Source organism: Myotis nattereri (genome assembly GCF_964212035.1).
Source record: "Myotis nattereri genome assembly, chromosome: 1".
NCBI classification, from domain to species: Eukaryota; Metazoa; Chordata; class Mammalia; order Chiroptera; family Vespertilionidae; genus Myotis; species Myotis nattereri.
Window position 1 is genome coordinate 41,144,300 of NC_138075.1, and position 27,453 is coordinate 41,171,752.

The 27,453-nt window shown below is 46.8% G+C and overlaps 1 protein-coding gene across 1 annotated transcript in view; it reads left to right on the plus strand.

The window, feature by feature from the left end:
- The first annotated feature begins 903 nt into the window (after positions 1-903).
- The window catches only part of NID2 (nidogen 2), a 63,687-nt gene continuing 37,137 nt past the window's right edge, over positions 904-27,453 (plus strand). The window contains exons 1-4 of the mRNA XM_081090516.1: positions 904-1,125; positions 1,769-2,077; positions 9,536-9,768; positions 15,628-16,349. Coding sequence (XP_080946642.1) covers positions 919-1,125; positions 1,769-2,077; positions 9,536-9,768; positions 15,628-16,349 — 1,471 coding nt within the window. The 5' untranslated portion in view covers positions 904-918. The remainder of the gene's footprint in view (positions 1,126-1,768; positions 2,078-9,535; positions 9,769-15,627; positions 16,350-27,453) is intronic.

Below are 27,453 nucleotides of genomic sequence, written 5' to 3' on the forward strand. Positions count from 1 at the left end.
ACCCTCGCAGCTGGTCTGTGCGGGTTTCCAGTTCGACGATTCCACCTCTGCGTGCGAGGGCGAGGGCAGCTCGGACGCCCACACCCTTAAACAGCGGGCGAGAGACCCAGGGTCCCGCGCCCCTCTGATGCCCAAACGGGACGCCTCATCCCACGCCCCAAACGGAACCGATCACACACTGTCGTTTTTCATGTTCTTCCCGGGTGCGGTTTTCCCCGGGGAAGGTAAACAGTTTCATGACCTGGACGGAACTTAGGAGTCAGCCCCTCCGACTTCGTACAAAGACGCGCTTCTCAACTGGACTTCTTTGGGTGGCGAGAAGCGGTCAGAGGGTGCGACTGCGACAAGTTCCCATTGCTTCTCGGGAAGCAATTGCCTTAAGGGTTGGCCTCGAGGACAAGGGACCCCTGGGACCCCGGCACACACCCTGGCCCAGCCAGCCTAGTGGGGGGCACGCGCCCCCGCGGGGTTTCCCCTTGGCGCTGAGGTCACCTCCTGCAGCGCAGCTGCCTCCAGACCTAGCGGGCCCTCGGGTCCCCGGGGGCGGGGCTCGCGGGGACCGGACGGGAGGGAGGGGGTGCCCTGGGAGGTCTCGGCGAGCGGAGGCGGAGAAGAAGGGGCAGCTCTGGGCAGCGCCGGCCGGGGGCTTTCCCCTCGCCTGGGGTAAAAGCGGGGCCGCTTCCGCAACCCCTGCCTTAGCAAACTTTTAACGAGAACCAGATGTGGCGGCTGCTGTCGAATTTTCTCAGAGCCGGTGATTGGTCCCCGTGTAGGGCCGCAGCCAATCAGCGTGCTGAGAGGGCGGGGAGGCCCGCCCCCCGGAGCCCGCGGGGAACCAGGTTGGAGCTGGCGCTGCGCCGCCAGTGGACTCGCGGGCCGGGCCGGGACGGTGCGCGGGGCAGCCCAGGCCGAGCAAGCATGCGGGGGGACCGGGCGGCCGGGCTGCGGGCGCTGCTGCTGCTGCTGCTGCTGTCCCGGGCCGCGGCGCTGGACCCCAGCGGGCTCTTCCCCTACGGGCAGTTTAGGGGGGACCAGCTCCTGAAGGAAGGCGACGACGAGAGCTCAGCCGCGGTGAAGCTGGCGAGTCCCCTGCGCTTCTACGAAGCTCAGTTCAGCTACCTCTACGTAAGTGCGGCCCCCCCTGGCTGCGGGACCCGGCAGGCTTCCCGCAGCTCCTCCCCAGGGGTCCGTGCAGTGTGGGTCTCACCGAACCCTGACTTCCGAGGGGAGGGAATAGTGCGCACGCTGTGCTGTCCCCGAGCGCCCTGGGGTGGGACCAGGCTTTGCAGCGATGCTGCTGCCGGACCCGCGGCGGTCCTTGCCCCCAGTGAGAGAGCTAGACCTGTTCGCGGCATCAGGAGCGTCCGGGCAGAGAAGAAGGTAGCGTTGCTGGGGCAGCCAGTGGGGCTGCCAGTGAGGGCGGCGAGAAGGCTGCGCACGTCTGCAGAGCTGGGGTACTCCCGCCTCGGACTCGGAGGTTTTCTCCAGGGTTGTGCGCCAAGGAAGGAAATATGCGAACAAGTTTTAGGGCTCCCGGACCTATTGCGTCGGGTTCTGGGGTAGGAGTGGGCGGCTGGGACTCGGGCCGGAGTTGCTCTGAACCAGGAGTTGGCCTCCCAGGCTTTGGGGAAGGGGGAGCGTCATGCCTGGGGCGGTTCCCGTCCCTCCTTGAGGAGCCGGGTGGGCGTGCATGTCTGGACCTGTGGTGGCCGCCCTCGGGCTCCTTGCAGATCAAGCGACCGCCACCTTTTGTCCCCCTCCTCTCCAGGTGGGCACCAACGGCATCATCTCCACCCAAGACTTCCCCAGGGAGACTCAGTATGTGGACGATGGTTTCCCCACGGACTTCCCGGCCATTGCTCCCTTTCTGGCCGACATCGACACGAGCCAGGGCAGAGGCAGGATCCTGTACCGCGAGGACGCGAGTCCCGAGGTGCTGGACCTGGCCGCCCGCTACGTGCGCACCAGCTTCCCGCGCACCGCCTCGGATTTCACCCCCACCCACGCCTTCCTGGCCACCTGGGAGCAGGTGGGCGCCTACCAGGAGCCCAGGCTCGGGATGCCGCCCTCCGGGGAGGTAAGTGACAAGGGGTGCTTGGCTGCTGAGCCAGTGGAGGGGATGGGCTTGAATTCTGGGCTGGAACCCAGGGAGCGACTTGGAGTCTTTTCAGAGTCTGCCCTTGAGCTGAACCTGATGTATCCTTTGGTGGCACCAGGCTGAAGTGGCCTGGATGTGAAGTCCTCAGGCTTCCACTGAGGATCTGAGAGGTGGTCTCTTCCAGCAGGAGAACGTGCTTAGGGGATGAGAGGGCCCCAGTGCAGATGCTGACGGCCCTCAGAGCACAAGGCAGTTGCCTGTTTGGTTGTTTATTTTAAGAATCACCTCTAAGTATACAAGAATTATTTCTAATTATATGTTCATTGAAAGAAAAACATAAGCAAATACAGGCAGTTTTAAAAAGAACAGCCTCTCATTTTCCTACCACTCAAAGATAACCACTGTTAAACATTTTTCCTGTTTATTCCAGAAGTTTTTTCCCCCCTCTATCAATATCTATATTTATCTGTCATTTTCTATTAACAATGATGGGTTCACAGTGCACATACTGTTCTGTAGCCTACTTCCCCCTCACTAAATAGTATATTGTGAATATGTTTCAGTGTCAGTAAATCTATTTCTACAACGTTATTTATAAAGCCTGCATTATATTCCACCCACTGGATTTACCACAGTGGCCATTAAGGTTATTTCCAATTTTTTATCATTATAACTAATTTTGTGAAGCACTTTTCTGAAGCTAAATCTTTGCACATGTCCTCAGTTGACATTTTGGGGTTTGGAATTGGTGGGCCAGGGGGATGAACTTTTTATAAGGTTATTGATAGCTTTTGCCCACTTGCCCTCCAGGTTTCCATGCCTCCCTCATTTCCAGGAGACTGTCCTCAATTTGTTTTATAGTCCCTACCTGAGGAGCAACCCAAGCTCCCCGTCTTTACGCTTGGCAGCAACCAAATGGACATCAGGTGGGGTCAGGGCGGCATGGCAAATGGTAAACTGCCTTATTCCTGGAGTAGGTAGGGACTTCCTCCATTGAAATTAGACCTGAATCAAAAGTGTTCTACTCCAAGGACTGAAACGCTTACAATTTATCTCTATTTTAACTCATCAAAGTGGTTCTTAGCTACAGAAAGATGCTACATCTCTTCCCTGAGAGACCAAGTAGCTTGCCCACTCTCACTGAGTATTTCAAGATGGTGGCCATATTTATGTGTTCTGTAAGAGAAGTATTTGCTATAAGACTATACTAAGCAAAAAAGACTTAGAAATAAAAATTGTTCAAATTTATGATTTTTTGACCACTCATTTTTTTGGGCCAGGCAACATCTAGTTTTGTTTATTGAATACTTTTTAAACAATACATGGTTTGACATTTTAATTATTCAATTCAACAGAATACATTGAATTTAAACAGATATATTGATCACCTCTTTTGTGTAGGGCATTGGGCTAGGTAAAGAGTTGGAGAAAGTTGAGTAAGGTATGGCCCCCACCATCATGTTGCATTCATTCATTCATTCATTTTTGTTTATAAGTTTAAAAAACATTTAAAATTAATTATAGCATATTTACAATAAAACATTTAGAAAAGAAAATAAACATTAGTTATAATTTCACTAACCAGAGGTCACCACTGCTAATAGTTTATTTTCTTCCAGTCTTTTATTGTAAACAGATATCTTATATGTGGCATATTCATATGTGTGTGTGTAAGTAATTTACATTTAAGCATAGTTGAGATTTATTCATCCAACAAACCTTTTTTGCATACTTACTGTACATCAGGACTGACATAGACATCATGAAAGGACATACTCTTTACTACCAAGGATCTCATAATTTAGTAGGAACATTCATGATTATTCAATATGGTAAGTGTAGTAGCATTTTTACTTATTGAGAATAACACTACTCCTCTCTGGTTAGGAGACACTATCAGGGAAGGTTTCAGTGAAGAAGTAGCTTTGAGTCTGAGTTGAGCAGAGTAGAACATTCCCAAAAGGATAGTCTATGACAAGGGTCCTCAAACTACGGCCCGCGGGCCACATGCAAATACAAATATTGTATTTGTTCCCATTTTGTTTTTTTACTTCAAAATAAGATATGTGCAGTGTGCATAGAAGTTTGTTCATAGTTTTTTTTTTTTAACTATAGTCCGGCCCTCCAATGGTCTGAGGGACAGTGAACTCGCCCCCTGTTTAAAAAGTTTGAGGACCCCTGGTCTGTGACATATCAGCCATGTGCTGTAGAGTAGAATGTGTTTGGGGCATTATGTGTGGTATATGATCACTGAAGAGGAGGGTGGTGGGACAGGAGGCCGGAAAGGCCATGAAGTGGGAATTAGCAGATAATGTACTGAGAGCGTGGACTTGGTTCTTTGGCGATAGGCAACCTTTGAAGGATTTAAAGCAGGGGATTGATAGTTTTTGTTAAGAGAACTTTTTGATTGTATTGAGAAGGTGAGGGCACAAGGGAAAGATTGACTACTTATAGAGGTTGTTTGTATAAGTTATCTAGTTCATTCTGATAACAATATTTTTATCATACTGTCTTCCCACAACAATCCTACAAGGGAAGTACCACATGACTTATCGTTTGCATTTCACAGATAATGGCAAATAGAAGTTAAAGCTATTATCCAGACTTGTGCTCTTAGCGAGGCAAAGGTAGGTTTAGAATACAGACTTATTGGTTCTTAGGGTTTTTTTGTTGCTTTTACCCAGACTTTTTTTTTTCCACGCCAGACCCATTTTGTTGGCACAGGTGATGAAGGTAGACACAATAGTTGTGCCTTTTCCTGAGACTCCCAATAAATAAGGCTGGAGCTTTATTGTCTTGATGTGATCTTGGTACCAGAAGAGTCCTAGGAACCATAATGCGTTCAAAGGAAAAATGAGCTTGGAATGAAATCTGCTACGATGGACACTGTTGATACAAATTAGTATTCCAACACTCTGGAGAGACTCAGCTGTATCTGCCTTCCTTTTCAACACGGAATAGAAAGACCAACTTGAATGAGATGAATCGGGGAGAGGAAATCACGCTACAGCTTTAAGTTCCAATTTTGTCAGGGCTTATTTGAAATCAAAAATTAAAATGCAGATAGCATGACTTTGTTCATTATTTTTCTCAATTTCATCTGTAGTGTGGGAATAATGCTTCTCTTCCCCATCTTTCCGGGTGATGTAAAGACAATGACAATAAAGTTAAAACCATTTTGAAGGGAAAAGTGATTATGGAATGTTATCCAGTGATTTCAGAAACAATGACTCAGTCTTAGCTTTAGTTTTCTAAGCTGTGAAATGGAGTAGCAATGCCTGCCTTACAGGATTGTTGTGAGAATGAGCTAAAGTGACATTTTTATGTCGCCACTGCCATCCCTAGACCAGCGGTTCTCAACCTGTGGGTCGCGACCCCTTTGGCAGTGGAATGACCCTCTCACAGGTGTCGCCTAAGACCATCCTGCATATCAGATATTTACATTATGATTCATTACAGTAGCAACATTACAGTTATGAAGTAGCAACGAAAATAATTTTATGGTTGGGTCACAACATGAGGACCTGTACTTAAAGGGCCAGAAGGTTGAGAACCACTGCCTTAGACCCGTCTGGTGTGGATGCTCACCCAATCTGTGTTCCCCTTCATTGGCTTGATGGGACCAGGTTCTGGTTCTTTTATTTCTCGATCTTGCAAGGATGCAAGTCCTTTACATAAGGACTCTTTAAATACAAGGTTTTCCAAATTGCAGTTTCCATCCGGGCTTTTTTGGGGTGGGGAGTGCAGGAAGATTTGTAGATTCCATCTCTCTTTCACTTTTCTAATTAAAATCCATCTTTGGACATTGCCATATGCTGAGTTGGCTTCAGAGTTTGTTTCATTTAGAAAGGAGATAAAGATTCTGTTTAGAGAAAGAATGTTTTTTCAATTACCCGTGTTGAAGGTTGTTCTGAATATTTTAAAGAGCTCCGTGACTTGAGTTCTTGTTTTAATAGTTCTTTGGAGGTAGATTTTGGCAAATTGTCTACTTTGCTTGAAGGATTTCTACATGGCTTTCTTAAACCTTGGCATATTAACCTTATGTTGCAAAGTTACCTGAAATTTGAAGCTATCAGAGGAATGGCATCTTTACTACTTCAACAACGTCAGTTGGTGCCCTTCCTCTCCGTGGATATTCAAGGTGGGTGTGACAGGATGTTGTAGCTGATACTGCGGGGATATCAAGATGTAACTGCATCTAAAAATACGAACAAATAGTGTTTATCAACTCAGTTCATCTGAGATTCCTTGAGCTGTCATAGGTACTTCACGGAGCAAAGAAGTCATGGTACTGACATCAAAGAACTTACTGACGGAGAGAGGGCTAGTGTTTACTTTAGCTGCATTTTTTGGGAAGGGGAGTGTTGCTTTGCTGTTGTTGGAGGGATGGGGGTTACACAGATCTGTGTGGGACAGGGAATGTTTTGTTGATCTGTATTTTAAGTTGGGCTGTAAGAATGGGTCTTGAGAACGAGGTAGCAGGAGAGATTGTCCTGAGCTAGGGTGTGTGGGAGAAGGCTGGAGAGCTGAGGCTGGAAAAATGGGTGAAGGAGTCAGGGGGCAGTAACGTAAGACGAGCAGAAAGGTGCCCATTGGAGGCCCCTGTGGGGTCTGAGGTATGTTGACTTGTTTCAAAGGCTGATGGCCATAGATGGAGGGCATTGGATCCACAGAGAAAATTCGAGGTAAAAGCAGGACAATATTGTTGCTTTTTGACTTCTGGAGCTGATGTCCAGAAGAGGGGAGGTTTGCGGTCGATCTGAAAGAGTTTAACCTGAGGCTGAGGCATAGCGGTGAGGACATACAGAATGAGACAGATAAGGAAATTGATTAAAGAAATGCTGACGTCCTGCTAAAGACTAAAGGTCAGGAAGGGATATGATAGCACTGAGCACTTACCTTTGATCTGGGGCAGGCTCTGTAGGATTTAGGCAGAAAATAAATGAGGGAAAATCATGCATGTGACAGTATCGTACAAGTAATGGGCGATGGAGGATTATGCCAAGGCATGGCATTTAGTGTTGAACCCAAACTCTGGAGGCCAGAAGTCAGAGATGCTGCACTCTGGAAAGCATGCGACCTACGACCCCTTTAGGAGGCACTCTCTAGTGACTAATTTTCATGGTTATTTTTGTAAGCCACTATAGGCCATCCCTTTGGGGTAAGGTTGGCACTACTCTTATTTTTTGCCAGTGACAAATTAGTTAAATGCATTAGATGGGTATGTTTGATATCCATCAGCTTGGCTCTGCGAGTGTCCAGGCAATATTGACGGGTGATATCCTATACCTGCAGAGGACAGCCAGACTCCTGCCTGCTTTCTGCTGAGGGCTCTGGCTTTTCTCTCTTTCTGATAACAGGATGACAGAAACCTTGCAGCTCCGCAGCCACTGGCCCTGATCCTGTCTGTGCTGCTCCTCTGCCTGGGAAGGCCCCTCTCTCCTCTCTGGGATCCTGGGGGAGTTGGGAACCTGTGACCCTTCTGTGGGGTGTGGCAGCCCATCTGAGGGTTTCCCTTCAGACAGAGCGTGTGGGGTTCTTGCAAAGGCTTGTCTCTAGGAATGTGAAGACCTTTCCGGTCTGGAAGCCAGTCAGCGAGTGCCTTGGGAGGAGGAGCAGCCCTCAGGACTTGTGAAGGCCACTCTTTAGCAATAAGATGTAGAATTTTCTGGAACCGGGCGAGAACTTAAAACGTGATCATTTGGTGTGTGGGTGGATTTTAAGTAGCCAAACTTTTGGCGTGTACTTTGGGACCCTAAATTCTATTTTAAAATTCTTCTTTTATTTGCCTCGGTGGAGACACGTAGATTAAATGCTTGTGACCTGTAATTAGTGCTTGTCTCAGGGATGGCCTGTAAAAGACATTGAGTAAATGTTCCTTGAAATGAATTTGTTGACTGGCTGACTGAAAGAATGAATAAAGTGCTAAATGCCCAGACCCCACAGTAAAAAGTCAGACCCTCCCCTTCCCAGCTCTGTGTCCTTTCCCCCCCTCTCCCTCCCCCTCCCCCCTTCAATTCCTTCACATCCGTAGACCCTCCTTATCTAGTAGAATGTCTCTAAACTTAGAACCAGGATTTCTTCCTATCGCAGGTTTATTGTGGGCAATCAACGCCAGGAGCTTTGAAAGCTTAGCTTTTGGAAACAGGTTCTTTCTCCTTCCTGGAGTACTTTTCTTTCCCTAGTTGAGCTTTATTTATTCTCACTATAATAAGACGCGAAAGTTCCTGGATCCACATTAATTGATGACGTAGTATATATATTACATGATGTATAGACATGATGCAGAAGCTCTGGCTTCCCAGCTTTGAGAAATTCTAGGAAACATCTCTTGCCTTTTGTTTTCGGAAAACTCAAGTTTTGCTGATGAAATAATCAACAACTACAGTAGCAAATACACCTGGGCAGCGTCCCGGTCCCCTGCTCCTTTGCTTCTTTAGCACCAAGCATGTCAGGTGCTCATAGGCACTTGGCTGTTTGAATTACTGTACGAATGAGTTAATAGATGGGGTTTGCAAACACATAAATAACTAACCAGGCAAAATGAGGTGACTGCAAGCTAGAAACACTCCCAAAGGTGTCACGGAGGGTCAGAGGACAGAAATCGATCTACAGGGAATCACAGCACACCCCAAGGGGCAGCACCAGAGGGATAGGAGGTTTTCAGTCTCAGGGAAATGTGAGCGCACATACAGGGGCATCAGAGTACACGGGACAAACGGGGAATGTTAAATAGTCTGACGGAGATACAGCAGATCTGAACCCGGAGGGGAGTTCACAGCAGGGCGCACCTCACCTGGAATGGCATGCTGAGGAGCAGCGAGGGTGGCCTCGTCATACAGGACCTGGACTCTGAGCGCGGCCTGCCACCATGCGCCAGCTACCTGACCTTAGGCAGATTCATTAGCCTCTATGTCTCTCTTTCCTCTTCTATTCCTCTGGTGGGGGTGTGGGGAGATGGATGGAAGAGAAAAGAGAGTGAGGCAATAGTAAGGAGGTCTTTTGATCAGCCAGTGCCTAACACCGTGTCTGCCCACAATGGGCATTTAATAAATAGGTGAATGAATGAATGATCCAGATGAGTGCCCAGGGCAGGAAACTAGGGCAGTGGGAATGAACAAGGTAAGTTTGCTACTTGCTCTCAGCTCTGAAAGAGGTTTGAAATTGAGCATTTATTCCTTAAGAGGTATTATGTTTTTAACCCGTTTTTTTTCCCTACACATATTTCAACTATTAATCTGAATTGACAAAATGTGATTATAGCTTATAAAATTATATTGCCACTTGAAGAGGAAATTTAAAAGAATAGTACGTATAAAAACATTTTGGAGAAATCCTAATGAGGGGGAAACCCTTTGCACTTTATGACGCTTTGCTTGCATTGTCTTTTTGTTTGTTTGTTTTACTAAGAATATTTCCTTTTTTTCCCCCCCACAGCTGAATACTTTCCAGGTGGTTTTGGCGTACGATGAGTCCGATACCTACGCCTTCTTTCTTTATCCTGTCAATGGCCTTCATTTCTTTGGGACACGCCCCAAAGAGTCCTACAATGTCCAGCTCGAGCTTCCAGCCCGAGTGGGCTTCTGCCGAGGGGAGATCGATGACCTGAAGAGAGAAGGACCATATTTTAGCTTGACTAGCACTGAACAATCTGTGAAAAATCTCTACCAGTAAGTGCCCTAGGGCTTAAGCCCTTTCCTGTTAGAATGGAAGGACCCTTTGGAGCTCCCCAAACCCAAGTGGTCATAAGACCATTAAATAATATCTTGGTGGTTTCTGAGTAAGGCATCTAGACTAGACCCTGGGAGGAGCAAGGCCACCAAATATAAAAGGTCCTTTATTTTTCTTGCCCTGTTGGCTAAAGATACCTGAAACAGAACTCGTGTGTGTGTGTGTGTGTGTGTGTGTGTGTGTGTGTGTGTTTGCAGAGCCACTGAGGTTTGCTATGGAAAACATTGCTCTTGGAACCACATAAAAATACCCAGTAATATAACTGCCCAGATTGAAGTCTTTCCAGGTTAATTATTTCACAGAAGGAGATGCTGTGATTTTAGTCTTTTAGACAGATAACGTGTTGAAAGTTAAATAAGAGTAAAGTAATTTGGGAAACAAGTAAACAAATAGACGGATAGGTTTTTAGCAGTGCATGGTTTCGCTATGGCTTTATTATCTGAAATCGCAGCGATTGGTTTTCTATAGAAGGAGCAGCCAGGACTGAGCACATCCCTCAGTCCCATCGCGGCTTACTCTGCTCATGCAATCCAAGCCCTTTTGGTTCTCGTCAGTCCAGATCACGCCCGCATAGGGGCAGCACCTCTTGATATCTATTAATTTTAAAAATATACTTGCTTTTATTCCTTTCCTGAATATGGATGCTGAAGCCAGACAGAACACCTTGGCTGCGTAGCCTCCCTTCCTGCCTCTCAGTTTCACTAGAGTATTCCCGGGTATTGAAACACTTTGCACATTTGCATGCCATCTGCTCTGCTCAGCTACCGAGGGCAGGCCCTGTAGCCAAGTATGGTTACTCGAGCTAACATTTATTTTATTTTTTTAAATTTTGTTTTATTGCTTAAAGTATTACAAAGAGTATTACATATGTCTCCTTTTTTTTCTCCCCTTGACCTTCCCCTGGCCTCCCCTTCCCCCCAGTGTCTTGTGTCCATTGGTTATGTTTATATATATGCATACAAGTCCTTTGGTTGATCTCTTACCCCGCCCCCAACCCTCCCCGGCCTTCCCGCTGTAGTTTGACAGTCTGTTCGATGTTGCTCTGCCTCTGTATCTATTTTTGTTCATCAGTTTATAATGGTCTTAATTATTATCCATAAAAATGAGTGAGATCATGTGGTATTCTTCTTTCATTGACTGGCTTATTTTTAAAAATATATATATTTTATTGATTTTTTACAGAGAGAGGAAGGGAGAGAGATAGTCAGAAACATCGATGAGAGAGAAACATCGATCAGTCGCCTCCTGCACATCCCCCACCGGGGATGTGCCCGACCCAGGTACATGCCCTTGACCGGAATTGAACCTGGGACCTTTCAGTCCGCAGGCCGACGCTCTATCCACTGAGCCAAACCAGTTTCGGCTTGACTGGCTTATTTCAATGGAATACTATGTTGCTATAAAAAAGAAGGAATTCTTACCACTTGCAACAGCATGGATGGAACTGGAGAGCATTATGCTAAGTGAAATAAGCTAATATTTATTGAGAGCTTAACCACTCACCAAACATTGTGCTAAACAGTTTCTAGAGGCTGTCTTAATTAAAACTCACAAGAATCCTAGGAGGTAAGTTAGATTCTTATCTCAACTTCACAAATGAGCTTAGGGAAGTTAAGTTGCCTATAATCCCAGTTATTAAGTGGGGAAGCCAAAATTCAAGCACAAGACTGGGGCTCTGAGCCACTTATTTTGTGCTGAATCCTGGTTGCCTTTTCCATTCTCGTGCATCTGTAGGTCTCCATCTAGGTTGCCTTTTAGTCTAGGCTCTGGTGGAGAAAACTTCGCTCCTTGCTTTTGCTCCCTGGGTTCCACCTGACCCTCCCACCCTGGAGGCCAGAGGCTCTGCTCCTCAGATATTATGGAGAGCTCACAGGGGGCCACGCGCTAGAAAGACAAAGGTGTCTAAGGCACAGGCCCTGCACTAGCAACTTGCCCTGTAGCCGGGTTGACAGACAAATAGATCAACAATTCCCAGCACAGGGCACAGGAGGTGGTAGGGGCCAAAGAGCCTGTCAGAAAAGCAGTTGTGCTCCCCCACCACGATCATAAAGGCCCCTAAGACTACACACACAGCCCTGACCGGGTTGCTCAGTTGGTTGGAGCATCGTCCCATACACCAAAAGTTGACAGGTTCAATTCCCAGTCAGGGCATGTACCCAGATTGCGAGTTCAATTCCTAGTTGAGGCACATGTGGGAGACAACCGATGAATGTTTCTCTCTCTCCCTCTTCCTTCCGCTGTCTAAAATCAGCTTTTTTAAAAAATAAAATAGCACACACACACTTACACTTCCATTTACCTCCTTCCATGCCTTCCCTCATTTTTATCTTTGATGCTTCCCAGAAACTTCTGAGTTGCTTAATGAGAACAGAATAGTTATGGGGCCAAAATGACTAATAGATTTTTCTTTAAGTGTAACCCATACTTAATATTAAAAAACAAAATAAATTATAAACAATGCAGAATAATATGAAATAAAAGCAAAAAATTAACCAGTATCACTACTTCAAGTGATAACCAGTGTTAATAGTCCTTCCAGAATTTTAGGTACAGTATATATAAAAAATTTTAAAAGCTATAATGATATTATAGGCCTCTTTCAGTACAATATCTGTTTATATTATCATTTTGAGGCTACTAAAACATGTATCATATCTATTCTGTATTATTAAGACAACTTATCGATGAACATTTCATGTTTCTGGTTTATCCTGTTGTAAATATCATTGTAGTAAACAGCATAATATACAAAGTGGGGCAAAAGTAGGTTTACAGTTGTGAGTATGTGAAGCAGAATTTATTCTTGTATTATTATTTTCCATACGAACAACTGTAAACCTACTTTTGCCCCACCCTCTACATTGCTCAGATTCTCATTTCCCTTAAAAGTAGAATTTCTGAAAAAGGACGTACTAAGTTTCACATTTTGATGGGTATTAACAAATTGCCCTTCAGAAGCATTGCACCAACTTATATCCTCACCAGTGATGCAGGGCAGTGATTGGCAGTGTCTGCTCCCTATAGGCTTTTATTCTTTTTAATATTTGTGAATCCAAGGGGTAGAAAATGTTCTTATTTTCACTCTAATTGTTTTGGTTACTAGTAAATCTGAACATCTTTCCATATGTTTATTAGCCATTTATCTATCTTCTTTGTGACGTATCTGTCCATATCCTTTGCTATTTTCTGTTGGGGTGTTTACAAAGAACGCTTATAAACCAGAAAAAAACAAAACAAAACAAAACAAAAACACAACATGGTAAAGATCTCAGTCCTCTTCTATGCTGTGCATATTTTTATCCAGTTGTTCATCTTTAAAGATACTCATGATCTAGAAGTTAGAAGTTGAGAGTTATCTTTTCCTTTATGATTTCAGATTTTGAAGTTATTCCCAGAAAGGTCTTCTCTACCTCCAAATTATAGAAATGTTCCTCAATTAAGTCTTCTTTTTTACTTCTCATTATTTAAATTAAAAAAATAGAGAAAAGTGGAGAGAGTAGCTAAATGAACAGCCAAATGCTTGTGATCTAAATTCAAGTTATTGACATTGCCATGTTCATCAGTTTTTTTCTTTTTTTGCTTAAGTATTTTAAAGTAAGTCACACACATCATTCCATTCACTCCAAATACTTCAGTATACATCTCTAAAGAATTAAGTTACTTTCCTAGTCAGTGGAATCTTTGTATTCCTCAAACTTGTTCTATTGTTATAAGCTCAAAGGTCATACATTATACAAATCATAGTGTGTTTGTCATAAATCTTCTGAACATTTGAATATAAATGCACACACCTGCATTTTTGAAGTTACACTTTTCTATTTCCTGGAAGACAGTAGTTGCTAAGTACTTACTATGTGCAAGGCCCCATGCTAGGCATTTTATGTGATTTTCTAACTTTATCCTCCCAACAACCCAGGGAGGATACCACTGTCATCCCATTCTGTAGTCTTGTTTTTCTTTCTAGGAAATAAAATCTTTCCATCACTAAGCTTTCCAAATGACCTTGGACTTTAGGATAAACTCACATTAGTTACTTTCCTATCATGCACCATGACAAAACCAAGATAGTGATTTATATTTAATGAGAAGGTTATCTTATTTAGCTTTTATCTGCCATAATTTGTATTTTCCTACTCTTTGAAGCTTTTATAGTTTTCTGTTTCTAACATCAAGAGGAAATTTCACAGCTGCAACACCTCCGATATGATAATAAACTCAGTATCCGCATATCTTCAGGGGTCTCTCTTATCTTCTTTAGTGTTCCTTATTTGCTTGCCAAGAAATACCAACACTAATTCTCAGAACTTACAATGCATAGCATATTACACAAAGGATCATAGTTTTGCTTTCTATATTCCTGTTTTCCTAAGTTACTTAGAATAGCAGCAGCAGCAGCAACAACCATAATAACAATAACACATACACATAGAGATAGAGATAAACAGAGATAGATAGATAGATGAGAGAGAGAGAGAGAGAGAAAGATTCATTCCCGAGGATATTTTTTTCCATTGATATTTAGAGAGAGTGGAAGGGAGGGGAAGAGACAGAGAGAAACATCAATGTGAGATAGAGAGACATTGATTGGTTGCCTCCCACACCCACCCTGATCAGGGCCAGGGATCATGCATGCAACCCAGGTATGTGCCCTTGACTGGAATCAAACTGGGACCCTTCAGTGCACTGGCTGCCACTCTATTCACTGAGTCAAACTGTCTGGGGCGTTATTTGTGGCATTTTGATTAAACTACTTTCTTATTTTCCCGTTAACTTTGTTCTGTGGTTGATCAACATTTTAGACTTGTTCAGTTGTATTTCTTTGAATTTTTTTACATTGACTTAACCATTCTCCATGAATTAGTTAATTGATTGGTCCATGTGACTAAGCAGTGAAATGTCTTTAACGTTCTGTAGAGTATGGTAATTCAGATGTTGTAGAGTTATAATAATTCAAGTGCTGATTGATTATAGAGTATTTGTTTTCTGACATAAAATAATAATTATTTTATAAGAATATAAAGCCCAAGTGTAGAGCATGGGTTTTAGTATTAGTGCCTAATCCAAGCTGTCAATTATTAAGAAGATTAGTTAGCCTCTCTAAACCTATTTTCTCTTCTATATAATTGGGCATGGCCACTGCCTCTGCCTTGTAGATTGTACTGAAGAAAGTTAAGCACTTGACAGATAACTAACTCTTAAAAACATGTGGTAGTCATTGTTTGGCAAAAATTTTTCAGTATACATTTTCTTTTCTTTTTTTGAGAGGGAGAGAAAGGGACAGAAATAGAGAGAGAGAAACATCGATGAGAGAGGAACAAGGATCATCATCAATCAGCTGCCTCCTGCACGTCGTCAAGCCCGCAACTTGGGCATGTGCCCTGACTGGGAATCAAACCTGTGACCCCTTGGTTCCTGGGTCACTCAACCACTGAGCCACACAGGCTGGGCAGCATATGTTTTCTTAAAAGTAGAAGAAAGATAAATATTTTTGCATTCCCTCTTTGTTTTCAATCAGCCAGATTTTAGATAAAATGTGGATTGTAGAGCAGTCTAGCATTCTGTGAAACACAGCCTTTGAAAGTGACTATAAATAAGAGGTTGTTTATATCAAAATTCCAGTATCATCCTTTTAGTTAACATGTACGTCTCATTTTATTTGTTTTTTTTTCTACACCCATAAAAACTCTGAATCTGATCTTGATAGTCTTTTAGTTTTAAAATAAAATGCTCACCTTTGTAGGAAGATGGGTAGTGGCCACATTTATTACAATGCACTGCCCCCCCCCTTTTTTTTTTAGACACAGCAACCTGGGGATTCCTGGAGTGTGGGCTTTTCATATCGGTAGCGTCTCCCCACTGGACAATGTCAGGCCAGCCACAGTGGGAGGACCCCTTTCCCAAGCCCGCTCCTCAGCTTCCCAGGAGCATTCCTTCAGCCATGCTGCAGCCCTGGAAAGAAGCTACAGTGAGGACGACTTGGATTATTATGGTGAGACTGAGGAGGAAACTGAATACCCACCGAGCGAACCGGAGGAGGTGTTGAAAGGCCACGGCAATATCAATGCTTCCTTCCACGCAAAGGCTGACTCGAGGCCTGCAGGGGGTGGGGTCTCTCCTCCAGGTTCCTACCTGGACTCCCCTTTGCATCCAACACCCAGAAATAGGCCATTCCATCCTGAAACAGAATCTGCCTCCTTGGACTCTCAAACCAAAGAAGGGAGGCGTGTGAAGGAGATGGCCGCCCTAGATAGAAGAGGCCAGGAGGAGGCTTCGGAACAGCCATGGACCCGAGGCCCGCCTCCATCGGAGAGAGGAGAAAATGTACTGGGTCCTTCCCAGGGAGCCCCACCTCCCGACCTTGAAAACATCCAGCCAGACGTAGATGGAGGGGCACTGCCTTCCGAAAGCGGTGCTCGCCCGGCCCATGGCGAAGGAGAGGCGGTCCTGCCAGGCCACGCAGCGCCACGGGGCCACGGGAGGCCCGCGGAAGGGGCGGACGATAACGGTTCCAACACCGGGGGTAAGTGGTTAGAAAACCGGGTGCTAAGATCCCATTTTGAAAATGCTGGTTTTGCAGGGAGTCATACTTTTTCTCTCAGGCCAGTACGTGGAAAGTTCAGCAGAAAGAAGATTGGAACTGATTTTTAAACGCATGTTTCAGGAGATAGAGTATCTTCCCTTTGCCAAATACATCTTGGCAGGCAAATTCTGTTTGGAATCCCTTGACGATTAATCATGTTTTTGAAAAAAATGGGCCTCATGGAGCGAGTGGGGAAGGACTGGCTTGCTCGTGCCAGCACCACTCTCAAGTGTAATGAAGTATTTGGGTTTTGAAAGTTCAGCAAAGGTATAAAACATCCCGGGGCTGCGCACACATTACAGTGATGGAGGGCGGGAGGCTGGTTTGAAGTGGCTAACATTCCAGATTCTTCCCCTGTGATGGGACAGCCCTGTGCTCCCCTCGGTTAGAGCTACTTGGTGGTGCGTGGGAGGGGGGACCCACGGGGAAGGAAGATTGCTAACCACCTGTGTCTTGTCATTTCTGCTTCATGGCTGTGCAGCTGTGGTATTCGCCTCCCTGGAGCCTTGTCCTCATTTCGTGACTCACTGACCTGAGCGAGGGGCCAGGAGGGAAGTCCCGGGGGCGGCAGGGTTAATTCAGACAGATGCGGAGCCCGCGTCGCCTTCTCTTCCTAGTGCAGCCTTGTCATGTCAGCTCTTTCTTCCCAGCCAGGGATGTAAACATGGAATGGGAAACTGACCACAGAGTCATGCCGTTGGTTGCAGGGCCTGCTCCTCTGACCTCTAGTGGGAGGAAGGAGGTCAGAGGTGAAGGCATTCAGGACCTCCTTTTTTATTTTTTTAAACTTTTTCTGTTTTTCATCCCTTTTGCAATAAAAACATGTCGACCTAGCGAAGAGGGTCTTCTGGGTTCTTCTGCAGTGGTGTGGAATTTGCATGGAGAAGCGCTTATTTCAGGAGGGAGGGACCTACTTTGTGACTGCAGTGGCACTGTGTAAGGGCCAGAGGGAGGGTGTTAGTGTCAGACTCAGGTTCGAATCCTGGCTGCCACATTCCTGGCGGGGTCACACGAGGCAACTTCTGTAACCCCCAAACCTCTGGCTTCTCCTAAACATGTTGAGAGGATTAAGTGAGATATGAAGTTCTTAGATTAGTGTCGGCACCAGTTGGCTCTTCATAAGTGGTGGCTGCTGTTACTAATTATAGAAAATTTATAGCAGTGGGAATGAGGTGGGGGGTGAGTAGAGAATAAGGATTGGTCTTGTTAAGTGGTTGTGCCTTAATTTGTGCCTAAAGAGTATGTGTCTGCCCAGTTGGCGATGTGAATTTTAGTGGAAGGCTTTGGAACCTTCAGACCCTCTGGACAATTCCCTGACTTTTCAGCATAAGTTCCATAGATCTAAAGAAAATTTAAAGCTAAGTATTAAAGATTTTCAGCAAAGGAATCTTGAGGCAAAGATGTATTTCTAAATGGTGTTTGCACTTGTGATTTCCTGCCCTGGGAAGAGGTTGGAATATTAAAAAGCAGACCCATGGAGTGATTTATTAAAGAGTGGAGAGGAAGGGCTGTACCCCCTGCTTTGAGCTGTGAGAGGTTGAGATCACTGGAGTAAGCGGAGGAGGTTGAGGGAACTGGCCATGGAGAACAGAGGCGGCAACCATCACCCTCCTGGGGCATGAACCATGATATTTATCAGATGCAGGAAGGCGTCTACTACTGACATCTGGGAAATGGCAAGATGCATATGAAAAAGCTGGTTAATACTCTGCGACATTCAGAAAATAAAATCTAACGAGCAACCACCGTATTAGAGAGTGGAGAGGAAAAACTTTAAAACTTGAAAGCAGAGAGGGAAAATGGGCGAGCCTCTGTTTGCACCTCAGGCTTTAGGAAGACTGTGTGGAGTACAGAACCATGCAGTTGTTAGATACTTTCTCTTGTACAGTGAGTACCCCCCGCCTGGCCCTAAAGGAAACAGTGGCTCCCCAGAGGTCTAGCTGGCAAAAAAGGACTTCCCCTGGGGAAGCGGGAGGGTAGGAGTAGCAGAGACGTAGAGCATTGCCTGCTGACTGCCAGGCCATGGCCCATCCTGCCTGGCTTTCTCTCCTGATGGAGTGGAGGAGTGTGGATTGCGGTGTTAGGTGGACTTGAGCTTGATTTCCAGCTCTGCTTTGTGGTTTTGTTACTAGAGGGGAGAGGTCCTCGTCTCCCCTGGATGGTAGTGGGGGTGGATTTCTTGTGATATCCCAAGAGGAATAATTTTCTGAGACCTGCGCGGGAGAATGAGAGGTAGTAGAAAGCTTTATGTCTGTGGAATTACATCCCTGAGTTTCCGAAGTCCCATTTCCCTCAGGGCAGTCATGGAAGAAGTGTAGCGGGGGCTTAGCAGATCTGAATGCGGAGCCAGTGAACAGTTTCCTTTCCATGTTGGAGCAGAGGCCAGTCCAGCATCAGGCTAGCACAGTGTGTGTTCCGCACTGCAGTCCACCAGCCCATTGCACGTGGGGTCTGCAGGGCCACATGGCTATGGAGGAAACACGGGAGAAAGCAAGCGAGTCAAGAGCACGTGAGCAACAAGAGAGAAAATGCCTTTGTTTAGGAGATTAGGTATTTCCAAGTTTTCGCTCCCTTGCAGCGGCCATGCCCATTCTGGCCAATGATCTTTGTTCCCTGATACCATTGAGAGACAAGTACTTTCCCTGTGTCACCCCAGCTTTACTGGGCATGCGTCTATCTCCCCTGGTTAGGTCCCTTCCCCCAGTGTTTTGCAGGGAGGAGGCCTGTGGTTCCCTGGGGAGTGAAGAGTTGCAGCTTCCTGGTGAAGTTTCCCAAATGGCATGCCTATAATGTCTGGCTTCCCCCTTTGCTCTTTTCCTATTATTAATAACTAGCTAATTACCATGGTATCAGTTTGGGGTAAAACTTAAGCTCTGTCTGGCCAACATTTTCCTTAGTTCTAAAGTGGGAAAGTTTTAGGCCTCATTAAGTCATTATGAGCATTAAAGTTGGGCATCAGAAGCACCTCGCCTAATAAATTTTAGTAGTTTCTCCCTCAAGCTTCATAGCAGACATCTTGCTAAAACAAGAAAGTAAGATTTAGTTGAAGCCCCTCCCCCCAATATCTCTCCCTTCTCCTTTAATTTTAATTTCTCCTTTCCCCCTTAGGGACTCTTATTATAAGCTTTCCTTTTTGTTGAGAAATCTAGATTCTTTTCAGATCATGCCTGCACGAGGCAAGAATGTCCCAGTCACAAGCTAGCTCTGGCCTCAAGTATATTACTTGCCTTATTCTGTTTTCTTAGCCCGGAACCAGCAATAAAATGAGTGTGCAAGTGTCCTCTGTCCGAGCTGTCTTGTTTCTCCAGGGAGCGCTAAGGGCTGGTTGTCAAACCAGAAAGTTCTCTGGACACCTGCCGTGTGCTGCTCCGATGGAGGCACTAGTGGGAGCTTTCCCTGGCATTTGTGGGTGCCCACTGGGGCTCCGAGAGGGGACTTGGCAGTAGACTGCGCATCACAGTCAGTCCTCAGAATGGCCCTGTGAGGTGGTAGTGTTATCCTTCCCATTTTGTGGAGGAGGAATGAGGCCTGGCAGTACTGAGTGGCTCGCCCGAGTAAGAGGCAGACCAAGACGACCAGGCGCAGGCTGGGAAGTAACACAGCGAAGGGTGCGTCCGTGTGTGTCCAGCCAGGGAAGCCGTGACGGAGGAGGTGCTTGAGCCGGGCCTTTGGGCCAGAGCCTGTGTTTGCAGAGGGGAACAGTGGGGAAGTATTCTGGGCAGGAGGAGATGAGAGTGGAGGTGTGGAGGTGGACACGGAGAGACAGCATGTGAGTGAATGGAGGGGGTGGGCATGAGAGAGAGAGAGAGAGGAGCTGCCAGTGAGGGCAACCGCTGACTAGAATGGGGACTGCCTGCGTGTGGGTAGCAGAAGTGACATTGACTATGGGCGTCTTAAGCCTGCTGAGGTGGTGCCCTGAGGAGTTGAGTCGAACCTCAGGCTGCGTGATGAATGAGAAAGGAGGCGGGACACCTGGCTTTCGGACACCACCTATGAACCAGGAGGTCAGGTTCGATTCCTGGTCAGGGCATATGCCTGGTTTGTGGGCTCAATCCCCTGTGATTCAGCCATTCAATGATTCTCTGTCATCATTGATGTTTCTATCTCTCTCTCCCTCTTCCTTCCTCTCTACAATCAATAAAACTGGATCTTTTTTTTTCTTTTTTAAAAATATTAAAATTTTATTTTTCAGTTATACTTTACATTCAATATTATTTTGTATTAGTTTCAGGTGTACAGAATAGTGGTTAGATAATTATATACTTTACAGTGTTTCCCCCGATATTTCCAGTACCCACTTGACACCTTGCATAGTTATCATAGGATTACTGACTATATTCCCTACACTGTACTTTACATCCCCATGACTGTTTTGTAACTACCAATCTGAATTTCTTAATCCCTTCACCTCTTTCTCCCAGTCTCCCATGGCAATATTTCTCTTCTACAAGACTGGTACTTAAAAAACATTATTTTCTTATTGCATTCAGAAGAATGAGTGATTGAGGAATTCAGTTGACGGTACTGAATGTAGCAACTCCCGCTGAGCAAGAAATTTTGTGGTGATTGAAGAAGGTTTGGTCTCGGGGTAAGGAGCATTCCCAGGGAAAGGCAGTAGCACAAGATGGCTCCAGGCCTTTGACCGCACCTGGAGCTTCAGAAAGTCATGGGGGCAGGTGGTATTTTCCAACGATGGCCACAATAGCTTTAGTCTCCCACACGCTTCTACAATGGGACTTTCTACTCCCCGACCAAGAGGCCGAGTCTTATATTCCTCCCCTTGAATCTGGTGGACTGTGATTGCTTCAACCAATAGAATATGTAAAAGGGATGCTGTGTGAAAAGTGAGGCAGCTTCTCACTGTTTATTGGAACACTTGTCTTATTCGGGCTTTCTTTTTTTTCATTTTTCTTTTTTTTATTGCTTAAAGTATTACAAAGGGTATTACATATGTCTCCTTTTTTCCCCCACCCTTGACAATCCCCTGGCCTCCCCTACCCCCCAGTGTCTTATGTCCATTGGTTATGCTTATATGAAAAACTGTATCTTAAAAAAAATAAAAAAGTCACTCCAGCTGCCTGGGGCAGCCCCACGCAGGAAGCCCACCATCCCCCTCATGTTCGCACAATGAACTCGGTCTGTGCCTCGGAGTTTGCCTGCCTCCCACGTGGCTGGGCCAGAGCCCGGAGGAGGTGGGGGGCCAGGGGGAGGCAGGGCAGGCCCAGGGCTGAAGACAAGTGCTTAAGTGTTTCGGAAAAATGAAGATTGAAGGGTGGAGCCGAGCAAGTGAGGAGAAGTTTTCCGTTTTTGTGAGAAAAAAAAAAACCCCAAAAAAACAAAAACAAAAAAACCAATTAAGATAAGTGTCAAGAACTTGGACAGCACCTTTGCTTTCTTTCCCTCTTATGTATCCTCATCCTATTTTTCTTTCTATCAAGGGTATGAGAAGAGTAAAAAAGCATTAAATGGAAAAAAGAAAGATTTAAAAATCCTCTCGTTAAGATTCCTTGAGCAACTGCCTACCCTCAGTTACCAAAGCCTTTGTAAACTGAACTCATTCATTCACACCTGGCCGGCCTCCGCCTCCAGCCCTGTCCTAAAATGCCAGCACCTGTCTCGGTCATGTTGCCTCCAGGTCAGGAGCTCCCTGGCAGAGAGGGGGTCCCCAGAGGGTCTGGAAGACAGCCTGACCCTGTAAGTAACTTCAGGAGAGAGGAAGCCGTGGAATAAAAACTGCTTCTCAAAGCGGGGGCTCTAGTCCGCTTGCACATGAGGCCCTTGTTTAAAGCGCTGATGTCCATGCCCGGCCTCTAGCTTCTGAACCAGAATCTGCATTCTAAAACCAGGGTCCCTGGCGATTGTAAAGCCCACACGCGAGTACTGCTGGTGTAATGGAAAGACATGGGCTGTGGAGCCAGAATATCATGTAATCTCTGTGGGCCCCAGTTTTATCTGTAAAACGGGGACAATATCTCCTTACCAGAATTGGAAGAAGTGTGTGCCAGTACATTGGCAACTATGATGTGAAGGGCATATAAATAACCACAAGAAAAATATGCCACTTTTTCTTGAGATGCTCACATCTTATCCAGCTGGGATCCAGACGCTGATTCCACACCTTCAAGTAGTTCAGCATCGTTGAAGCACCTGCAGTTCCCATAGGAATTGGAGAAGTCACATTAGCCAGCAGCTTGGCTTTTCTTGCCCTGATAGAGAGGTGCACGTGGGATCACATTTCTCGCCCTTCATCAGGGAAGGCAGCTGGCCTCTGGGCTTTGAGTTACCTCCATTAAAGGGCCCTCACACTGCTTGCTTGTGGAGCTGGGCCTAAGTGGGCCACAAGCACTGAGATGGGCTTCTCAGCTGGCCAGGAGTGAATGCGAGAGCTTCCCTGAAATCCCACACGCCCCAGGAGCTGCTAGTTGATCAGATGATCAACATGAATGAGCACCCTCTAGCTCAGAAATGGGACGTTATCATCAGTGGGGAGTCCTGAGGCTCAGATTCCCAAGACCCGCCCCTAGAGAATCTGAGTTGGTAGGTCTGAGGTGTGCTCTGGGAATTTGCCTTTTTAACAGGTACCCAAGTCCGTGGTCGGCAAATCGCAGCTCACGAGCCACATGCGGCTCTTTGGCCCCTTGAGTGTGGCTCTTCCACAAAATACCACATGCGGGCGCGCACATACAGTGTGATTGAAACTTCGTGGCCCATGTGCAGAAGTCAGTATTTTGTGGAAGAGCCACGCTCAAGGGGCCAAAGAGCCACATGTGGCTCGTGAGCCGCGGTTTGCCGAGCCGCAGTTTGCCGACCGCTGCCCCAGGTGATTCCACTGCGGTGCGGAGCCCACAGGAGGAATGCAGCTCCCTCTGAGTTGGTGGAATAGCGCCTGGGCGAGGGGTAAGTCCCTGTCAGAGCTGGGTTGGCACTTCCCTGCTCAAAGCTGCTGCTAGAACTGATCTCCCGCAAACCTGCTCCTCGGTCTCCCTGTCACAGTAAGTCGGCAAGACACGGGCACCCTGTGGACTCCTCTCTGTCTCTCCCCTCTCTGCTACCTCTCTCTCCTCTCTCCTCGCTCTGTCCCCCCCCCGCTCCATCCACCAGCAGACCCTGTCAACTCCACCGTCAGATATTCCGGGTCTGGTCCCTTCTCCTCCTCGCCACCAGCACTTCCTACTACTAAGGCACCGCTCCTGCCCCAGGTTCCTGAAGTCAGATCATGTCACTCTTCTGCTCAAAACCCTCCAGCAGCTTTCCAGCTCACTCAGCCTAAATCCCATCCTCCCTGTGACCTAGAGGTCCTGGGAGACCTACAGGATTACCTCTCTCCCTCTCTCCTCTGTCCTCCCACAGCCCCACCCGCCTGATAGACGGCTGTCCTGCCTCCACTGTCCCCTCCTCCAGGCCTCTGCCCTAAGGCCGCCTTCTCCAGAGGCCTGACATTTAAAGGAGCAAATCCACCTTCCCCCTCTTGTCCTTCCCTGAGTTAAGTTTCTGCACAGCTCTTGACGCAATCCTCCATCCTGAGTAATTTACCTGTCTGTTGACTCCTGCCTAGGAGATTGTAAGCTCAGGACAGGAATACATTGTCTTTTTCCCCACTGCTACAGCCCTAAGTCCTAGACCAGCACCAGGCCCATAGTGAGTGCTCAATAAATATTTGTTGAATTATTGAATGACTATTGCAACAAGCATGTACTTTTCACCTAGCAAGCCGGCCCTGTGTGAAGTGAGTACACCTGTGTGTGAAGGCAGGCATGGAAAAGGGGCCCCAAAAGCAAGCCTTATGTGCCCCCTGATTAGGAGTGAGCCTATTTTCATGCTCTGGTGTGGCTATCCTGGGGCTGGAAGGTTGAGCTTGTAACGCAGTGCTTGGTTCAGTGAATTCCATCCTGAGAATGCACTATTCCTCACACACACCAGATTTAAAAAGACTCCCCAGGCCAGCTTACCAATAACTAATTTAACCCATAGTTTGTCTCATAATAGCCTTTCCTGGGAGCCTAATCATTATTTTTGTTGTTAGAAAAATACTAGAGGCCTGGTGCACAAATTCGTGCATGGATGGGGTCCCTAGGCCTGGCTGGCGATTGGGGCTGTCTTGCCCAGTCCCGATCAGGGCTGGCTGGCCGGCCAGGGGGAGGGACCATGGGAAGTTGGCTGGCTGGGGGGAGGGACTGCAGGAGGCTGGCCAGCTGGCTCAGGGGAGGGACTGTGGAAGGTTGGCTGTGGGAGCACACTGACCACCAGGGGCAGCTCCTGCATTGAGCATCTGCCCCCTGGTGATCAGTGCATGTCATAGCTACTGGCCAGTCATAATGGTTGCTTAGGCTTTTATATATATAGACTTGAGGCTTGGTGCATGAAATTCGTGCACTGGGGGGTTGTCCCTCAGCCCAGCCTGCACCCTCTCCAATCTGGGACCACTCAGGGGATGTCTGACTGCAAGCAGTCGGACATCCCTCTCACAATCCGAGACTGCTAGCTCCCAACCGCTTGCCTGCCTGCCTGCCTGATTGCCCATAACCACTTCTGCCTGCCAGCCTGATCACCCCTAATCACTCCCCTGCCAGCCTGATCAACGCCTAACTGCTCCCCTGCTTACCCAGTTGCCCCCAACTGCCCTCTCCTGCCAGCCCGGTCTCCCCCAACTGCCCTCCCCTGCTGGCTTGGTCGCCCCTAACTGCCCTCCCCTGCTGGCCTGATAGCCCACAACTGCCCTCACCTGCCGGCCATCTTGTGGCTGTGGGCGCTGCCATCTTTGAGGGCAGGGCAGTCAATTAGCATATTCCCTCCTTATTGGCTGTGGGCACCGCCAGCTTTGTAATGGTGTGAGGATCAATTAGCATATTCCTTCTTTATTAGGTAGGATAGCCTACATGCCAGTCAGCCTAAATTTGCACAGTTGTCTCTGTATGTTGCTGGCTGCATGGCTGTGCCTCTCTTGTTACCTATGTAAAAGCCATGCCTGCAGGTAGTTTTTTAGTTAAATTAATCTAATTCTTCATATCTGTAGTCCTCCTCCATCCCTTCTCTCCCTGTTTCATAATCCACTCTTAGAATGGGAAATGAGTTGGAGAACAAGTCTTCACAACGAAACAAACAGGGGGCATATAACACAGATCCATAATTTCCTTAATTTGGGGCAGAGCAGTATTAGAGTTTAGTTTTATTTTGAACTGAATTTCCTGAAAATGACTACACTTTAGACCTGCATGAGATTGCTTTTAGACCTTGGTGCTCAGAGTATATTAACTTAGAAAACGTGATTTCTGCAATGAGGTGTGAGAAGAAGTGTCATCCCGATTTCAGAGATGAGGAAACTGAGAGACTGCCTTTCTGTAGTTTCCCCCTAGCAGTCTGAGCCATGGTGGGGTAAGCTCTAGAGCTTGGGACCCTCCGCCCCTGCCCCCACTCTTCCCTTGGGTTCTAGAGGGAGAGTCTGGATGGCAGCCCAGGCCGTGAGCACACTCGCAAGTGTGCCAGTCCCTCCAGGTGCCACTTCTTTGCACTTAGTTGTAACTTTGAGCTGGAGAAAACAGACTTTGACACACCCAAGCCACATTCATTTCTTTTTACTTCAACTAGGGTTTTATCTCCTTTCTTAAACCAAAGGTAGACAGTGATATATAGCTTCCCTCACAGGAGCCTCTTAGAATAATTTTTATCATTCTGTCTTGAGTTTTTGTCACTTTTCTGTTTTAAAAACTGTTCAGGGTTAGTATGCCTTGTTTTTTATTTTTATCAGGCTGGGATTTCTCGGCTATATCATGTAGGCCCTGTCCCAAATCTTGAGTCACCAACTTCCTTCTCACTAGTTTCCCAGTCAGATGTTCCCCTGAAGTCAAGAGTCTGTGCTGCCACCCCCTCAGCTTGCTGCATTCTCAGGAATCTAAGCAGCACTCACGTGCTGTCCAAAAGCTCCTGCTCCTACTCTCACTTCCTCTTACCTGTGTTTTCCCAGGGTGCTACGATACCCATTGGATAATCTCTGCTGTCTTCTGCCATTAAGCCTGATGGCTCAAACCTTCCTTGCTGAAGCCTCCGCTGACTGGCCCCAGACCCCTGATCAGATCCTTAACCCGCTCTCATGATGAATGGACCAGGCTTCCCTGGAAGGGTAATAGAATCCTGGGCCAGACTTCCTGAGTTCAAACCCAGCTCTGCCACCTCCTGCCCCTGTGACTTCAGGAAGGCCACTTTAACCTGTACCTCAGCTTGTTCATCTATGAAACAGGGATCAAAATTGTCCGTCCCCTGCTCCATGGAAATTAAGAGTTCAAGTTCATAGGCTAGTGTCTGGCATACATTAAGCACTAGTTCAGTGTTAACTTTGTTCTGCCTGGTGGATACAAGTCTTTATGAAACTACTAGAGGCCCAGTGCATGAAATTCATGCACAGGTAGGGTCCCTAGGCCTGGCCAGCGATCAGGGCCAATCGATCGGGGCCTTCTGCCTGCTGGCCAGGGCCTTCCTACCCTGGCTTCTGGCTGCCAGCTGGGTCCTTCCTTCATTCCGCACCACCCCCTGGTGGTCAGTGCACGTCATAGAGAGTGGTCGAACTCCCATTCAGTAGAACTCCCAAGGGGACAATTTGCATATCAGCCTTTTATTATATAGGATATTGTGACATATACAGTGCTACATCTTCCTCCCACTGGTTTCTTTGTTTTTGTTCTCTGCTGGAATACTGGACAAATATTGATTTTTTTCATCATCTTGCTTCCCCTCTCATTCCCTCCTTTCTAGACCTAGACCTGGGACACAACTACCTAAACTAGGGTGTCCGTCTTCCCTGGGAGCTGGCTCCTCACAGCAGCATCAGTCTAGCACTAGAGTTCTGTGCCTTCCCTTTGGTCAGCGTGCTCCAGAGTCACCACCCAATACCAGCTCCTGGGGATACAGGAGCAGAGGTGTGTACAGCCCCTTGGCCTCCTGGTGGCTATGCTTAGGATTGGCATCATCCCCAGTGTCAGGGAAAAAGCCTTCCCTTGTCTATCAGTGCCCACCCACAGCCACATCCCACCTTTTTGGCCATTTCCTTTAT